The sequence below is a fragment of the Echinops telfairi genome, unplaced genomic scaffold (genome assembly GCF_000313985.2).
Source record: "Echinops telfairi isolate 266 unplaced genomic scaffold, ASM31398v2 ScPeMD7_5592;HRSCAF=6446, whole genome shotgun sequence".
NCBI classification, from domain to species: domain Eukaryota; kingdom Metazoa; phylum Chordata; class Mammalia; order Afrosoricida; family Tenrecidae; genus Echinops; species Echinops telfairi.
Window position 1 is genome coordinate 11,644,102 of NW_022109491.1, and position 6,888 is coordinate 11,650,989.

Sequence of the window (6,888 nt, forward strand, 5' to 3'; positions counted from 1 at the left end):
TATATATATACACACACACACACACACACACACACAGCTTTAGGACCTCTGGAAACTAAAGCCCAAGATAAAACTATATTTGGCATTACTGTATTTGAGTTTGCTAAGAAGTGTGTGTGTGTGCGCGCCCCCTATACAATGGCTTCCTGAAACAACAAAGAACAAGAAAAGCAAGCTCAGGAAATGGTGAAATATGGAAGTAGTCACACTGAAGACTGCTTTATAGAAAAAAATTTAAATTAGTTCGACAATACCAACTCTTTTAAGATTTGGATTTAAAATATGTGTGTGTGGTGTCCATACACACATACAGAGGGACAGACAGACAAACGGGTACCTTTCCCTAAAAGCAATGGCAAAACCAGAAGGGAAGATAAAAAACCTGAGCCCATCAAGCGTACCTCCCAGTAAGCACTGATTGCAATAGGGCAATCCTAACAGAATCTTAAATATATCAAGGACTATGTACTAGTGAAACTGAGAACTTCTCCAAGCCATTAATTGCCTTAACTTGAAAATGAAGACCACAAAATTCGCTGCTGACCTTTGAAAAATCAAAAGGTCTTAAAAATTAAATTCCAATGACCTCTTTAAAAACTCCCTGCTTCCAAACGTGAGCAGCCGACACGAGACTCCTCTTCCAAACCTCAGAATCAGAATGCCTATGCATGCCGAAGTTAGGATAAACATCTCAGCAGTCCAGGGCCTGGGGTTGCTTTTTTGGTTGGAGTTTGTTTGTTTGAAGTCCTGAACTATCACTGTCTAAACAATGGACAATACCTCATTTCTCAAGTATAATTAAAGTTTTATAAACAGTTTATATAGAAAGGAAGATCAGATGTGTTCCTATCCAGCGCTGGCTCTTGAAGAATAAATACAAAAAGCAAAACTCACGATTTCAACTACAGAAGCCACAGCCTAACAAAGGAAACTGCCATTGGCACAAGAGAAGCAGCTGCGAGCCTCAGATAACACTTGGGCTGGCAACCTTGATATGACAGCTCGGACAGACCTTTACAAAAACCTAAGTGGGTTTCATTTACCTGTGTTTGGTCCAGGGTTGTTTAAAATAAGCTGACCTTTACATATCTCGGGTGCCTGATAGTGGTGAGTATATATTTGCTAAATGGACTCGTGAATGTAATGATGGGAACCATAACCTTCATCAACCATCTTTTTTTCAAGACAATGTTTCACCTACAAAGAAGACGTCTATGGAAAATCTTCTGGTAAGAGCGTCCTCGAGTGATGGAAGATACCGTGCACTTCCTGGAACAAGTGCGACAACCTGAACAGCCCAACACTGAGACTGCAGCTCTCAGATGGGGCTTCCCCAGGTCTTAGGCTCATAAAGGCACATGACGGCCCACACGACCTGCAGGGGGGACCCTATACTAATGGGTGCTCCTCCTCAAAGTCAGATGACCAAGTAGGTGGCCAACATCTCAGGAATGGACCGGGCACCTTCCTTCTCTAGTGACAGCTCGCTTTTTAAAATCAAGAACTCCTGCGTGAGATGCCTACAGTAACCTGGAATCATTCACTCTCACGGTCACACAAACAAACTCAAACTGCTAACCACAAAGAGCATTTCCTGCCTTGGAGTGGCTATCCCTGGTTGGAGACCACCTGAATCTCTTGAAAAGACACCTGTATCTTTCCAAGCACAAATAAGGGCGCTTATGAAGCAATCACACCGGGTCCCCTGACTTCTGTCTCCTAACTTAGAGCTCCTAGTGGTGGCAGCTGCCATCGGTCAGCTCCAATTCACGGCAACCTTATATAGAAACTGCCTGGCCCTGCACCGTCTTCGTCATCCTTGACATATGTGAGGCCACTGCTGTGGTTTTTGTATCAGTCTAACTCCTACTTGGTTGCCCTCATTTTTGCTAACCCTTTTTATCTTGAAACAGGAAGTCTTTTTTCTAAATATTGGCTTTTCAAATGGCACAACCAAAGAACTCCTGTAAGGTTGATTTTAGTTATGTATACCTACCCCTCTTTCAACAGGGTCTTTGGGCTGCTAACCACAAGATGAGCAGTTCAAAGTCACCAGGTGCTCCAAGGGAGAAAGATGAGGCTTTCTGTTCCCATAAAGATATAAAGCCTCCTCTAGTTCTTTAATGCTTCCTCCCACCAACTATCATGATCCCAATTATACCTTACAATCCGGCTAGACCAGAGGATGTGCACTGGTACAGATAGGAACTGGAAACACAGGGAATCCAGGACAGATGATCCCCTCAGGACCAGTGGTGAGAGTGGCCATACCAGAAGGGTAGAAAGGGGGAACCAATTACAAGGATCTACATATAACCCCCTCCCTGGGGGATGGACAACAGAAAGGTAGGTGAAGGGAGACGTCGGACAGTGTAAGATATGACAAAATAATTTACAAATTATCAATAGTTCATGAGGGAGGGGGGCGGAGGGGGGGGGACGAGGAGCCGTTATCAAGGGCTCAAGTAGAAAGCAAATGTTTTGAGAATGATGAGGGCAACAAATGTACAAATATGCTCGACACAATGGATGTATGTATGGACTGTGATGAGAGTTGTACAAGCCCCAAATAAAATGATTTTTTAAAAAAAGATGTAATAGCCTCAGAGAATCTCAGGGGGCAGTTCCACTGTCCTACATGGTCCCAGTGAGTCAGAATCACTCGATGGCAGTGGAACTTTTGAGCACCTCTCTTTCCTGAGTCAGAATCGACTCCAGGGCATTGTCTGAGTTTTATTTTTACTCTTTCTACACAAAATGTGACATGGGCTTTATAAGGGGGCTTCACAAAGTTCACGAGGAAATCCTTTTTTTTCATTCCATTTTCCACAATAAATTGATATTTTTCAAAAACCCAATCTGCTACCCCTAGCTATGATGACCATGACAACACACCAGTCCATTCTAAAGGCTCTTCTTCTGTGATTTTAGTTGCAGGGGGGAGAGCGGGGAGGAGAGGTGTCCAAAACGTACAGGGATGAGCATGTCAAAAAAACAAAAACAAGGCTTCGTCCTTAGCCCAAGATTATGCAACAAAAGCAAAAGGAGAAACAAAACTCAGATTCCTAATCCTCTTTTCAATTAAACCAAGGCCTCACGCTCAAGGGGGAAGAATGCACTATTTCAGAAATGCATAACCAACATGCATCTATAACTGGGGAACCCTGCTGCTGTAGGAGGTACCAGTTGGGCTGTGATCCGCAAGGTCAGCAGTTTGAAACCACCAGCCTCTCCAAGGGAAAAAGACGGGGCTTTCTACTCCTCAGAAATCCACAGGGGCAGTTGCACCCTGCTCTGTACGGTCAGCCATGACCCCGTGACAGCGAATTTTGGTTTGGTAGGGTGCTACTGCAAATATCTGCGCACACACACACACACACACACACAGGCCTGAGGGAGCAGGGGTTCTTCCAGTGAAGCAGGAGAGTAAAGCGTTAAGGGCACAGATCTTGGACCTGACTGCCTGGATTAAAAGTCCAGCTCTGCCATTTACTGGCCATGGGTCCTAACCTCTCTGTACCTCAGTTTTATCATCTGTAAAATCGGGGGAGTGAGACAGTCCCTTCACAGGGCTGTGGGAGGGATTCAGAAGAGTTCAAGTTCACTGCAACTATTTGAAAAAACCATTTTTATAGGTCAACTGTGGCTCTGATGTCAGAAAGTTCTACTGACTCCACCAAAGGCACAGGAAGCACTGTCCACACGGCCTGGCACCCTGGTGGCACTCGATGTGTGTCAGAATCCCACTGGTCTCCGCGAGGGCGCTGCACTACAGTGGATTCTGAGTCTGCCGTGTTGGTGCCCTCCCTGCATCTCTCCCTTGGCCCTGCACTCCCACACCCTGCACACTTCCTACTTGAGCGATTCTTCTGCTGCAGGAAGTTAGAGAGGGCTGTGAAAGAGAAGTACACTACACTTCAGAGAAGTCTTGACTGGCTCTAACCTCCCACCAAACACACACACACACACACACACACACACACACACTTTTTTCTGTATAGAACAGAGTAACAGAAGTCCACCATAATGACTCTGGAGTTGAGACCTTTTGGGCTCTGACACCTCCCTGATCTTGACCTCACGACCACCTCAGTAGAGACCAAACAAAATAAAAGGCACAGCCTGGCTGAGTCCAGTGACCCAGACCCAGGGTCTTAGGGCTCGGCCTCACTTTTGAAAACATCCTCTTCTTTCCTAACCCACCCCCCCCCCCACGACGGGTTTTGGGAGGGGATTCGGAATGAGAGGGCGGCACGCCAGCATCAGGAATGAAAGAAGCCGTCAGCAGCTTAGAGGGCAGGATAGCACCCCAGCATCCTCCTGAAGGAAATCCAGCAGGCACGTCCCCAGCGAGACCCTCACACCTGTCACTTCCTCGCAGCCTGAAGCGCAAAACTTCTCCCCTGACAGGACCTACCCGGTCGAGTTGCTCAGGTGGGATCCCCGGCCTCGGAACGCCCACCCAGCCTTCCTCTGCCAGCCAGTCGAGCGACCCCCGTCGACAAACCCCGTCTGGGATGCGCCTGCTGCTTCGGCACCCACCACTGCCCACCCCAGTCGGTCTTCCGGGGGAGCCTGCCCCCGGATGGCGCTCGCCCTCAGCAAGTGCTCTTCCTAACTTGTGCCCCAGTTCAGCGTGCTCCATGGGGGCTCACCCTCGCCGAACCCCCACTTTCCACGGATTGCCCCCACCCCAGCCCCGACTCGCCAAGTGCGCCCAGCAGTCAGGTGGCCCCGCCCCAGGTGCCTCTTCGCCCCAGGCGCCCCACCGACCTCTCCCCGCAGCCGGCGCCCACCCTGCCCCCACGCCCACCCCACAGGCGCCATTCCTCCGAAGGAGGGCCGGCTCACTCACCGGCGCGGCGGGTTCCTCAGCTGTACCGTCTCCATGGCGCTGCCGGCAGCGGCCCGAACCCGCTCACTGCTCCATCCTCCCGGGACCTCCCCGAGCCCGCCCCATCAGACCCGCCCACACTTCCGCTTTCCGCCCCTACCGGAAGCGCGCGCAGCGCGGGAGCGGGCGGAGCCGCCAGGGGGCGGGGAAGATAAGTGGGGGAAGGGCAGGGGCGGGAGAAAAGCAACCCGGTCACGTGGTGTGGGCTCTGCGTCACGTGGTCCGGCGGGCCGCGCGCGGGCGCCGCCCAGAGGAGGTGTCAGAAGTGGTCCCTTTCGTCCAGATAGCCGGCCCCCTGGTTGCGGCCACCCGCTTCTGTTACGTTTCTGGCCCTCCATTTCTCAGACCGAGATGCTCAAGCTTCTTGCGAATCATCGAATTAGGAAGAATTGTCAATTCTGAATCTAAATTCTATACGATTTGTGGGGCGCTCTGCTGCAGGAGGCTCCTGGGGGCCCCACTGAGCAAAACCATCACTTGGATGTCACAAGTCATCTAGCTGCAAACTGGCCCCCCCTCTTAAACACCTTGCCTTAGGAGTGCGTTTGGAACACAGAAATAGCTGACATTTATCAAGCTTTTGTGTGATTGCTTTCATCGCATCTAATCCTGACATTAAATCTGTAAGATCTCAGTATTTGTATGACTGTTTGATACAAATAGTCAACGCACTAGACTGCCCATACTACTTCACCAGAGGTGCCTCAGAAGAGAGGCCTGGTGATCTACTTCCAAACACTCAGCTGTTGAATACCCTATGAAGGAGCCATGAGTCACATCAATTATGTGACAAACTGCTTATAGTATCAGGGGTACCCCGCCTCCCCCCCCAAAAAAGGAAAAAAGCTTTGCTGGGCAGAGCTTTGTAGTATACATTTTTCCCTGTTATGTATCTAGCAACTCGCTCTGAGTTAGTGCACCCAGTGATGTAGCCTGGGAAGGTTCTCTCTGGTCATAATGAACTTTTTCGTAAAAGCAGTTCCATTCTAACGTTTTTTTGTGGTAGCCAATTTAAGAGAACAGCAAGTGTGTGGCTGTGAAACTGTGTTTCCTTCTCAGAAAAAATGCCGCAGAAGCTGTTATGATGTTGAACACAGCTTACAAGGAGAGCGCTATGGGAAGAACTCAAGTGTATGAATGAGTGGTTTTCTCGTTTCAAAGAAGATGATATTCGATTGATGACAAACCTAGTTCTGGATGTCAGTCAACTTCCTGAACAGATGAAAATGCCAACAAAAATGTTGACAAAATTTGTGCATTTGTGCTTGAAGACCAACAAGGGACCATTGAAGAGATGGGGAAGTTATCGGGACTATCTTGGAGCTTGGTTAAGCGAATTTTAATGGAAGATTTGTGCCTCGGGTGGTACTGATTGACCAGAAAAGAGCATCCAGTGGAAACACGCCCTGCTTTGAAAGAACAGCTCCAAAAGGACCCAGACTTTTTTCCAAGGTCATTACTTGTGATCAGACGGTGCTATTGTTACAACGCCAAAGCAAACATCAATCAAGCTAGTGGAAAACACTATCTTCACTTTGCCCAAAAAGAGTTCATCGAGTGAAATCAAAGATCAAAACAACGCTGATTTGTTTTGTTTGATGTGAAGGAGATAGTGCATTTGGAGTTTGTACCACCAGGTCAGACTGTTAATCAAGCTTTCTATGTAGAGATTCTGAAAAGATTGCATAATAGTGTGCGACAAAAAAGGCCTCATTTGTGGCAAATGGGACAGGTTTTGCCACTACGACAACGCACTTGCTCACACAGTCAATCTCAGTGCGCTGGATTTTGGCAAAAACAGCATGCCTCTCTTGTCCCGTGTACCTTACTCTCCTGATCTTTCAACCTGAGACTTCCTTTTGTTTCCTCGAATGAAGCGGGACATGAAAGGACAGTGATTTGACGACAACGAAGAGGTGCATAAAAAAAATGAGAGAAGTGCTGTCAGCCATCCAAACAGAAGAGTTTGAAAAATGTTTCCAAGAATGGAATTG

At 48.3% G+C, this 6,888-nt stretch overlaps 1 protein-coding gene across 1 annotated transcript in view; it reads right to left on the reverse strand.

The window, feature by feature from the left end:
- STK4 (serine/threonine kinase 4) overlaps nucleotides 1-4,934 on the reverse strand; it is an 89,483-nt gene extending 84,549 nt beyond the window's left edge. The window contains exon 1 of the mRNA XM_004698007.2: nucleotides 4,856-4,934. Coding sequence (XP_004698064.1) covers nucleotides 4,856-4,890 — 35 coding nt within the window. The 5' untranslated portion in view covers nucleotides 4,891-4,934. The remainder of the gene's footprint in view (nucleotides 1-4,855) is intronic.
- Between the last annotated feature and the right edge of the window lie 1,954 nt (nucleotides 4,935-6,888).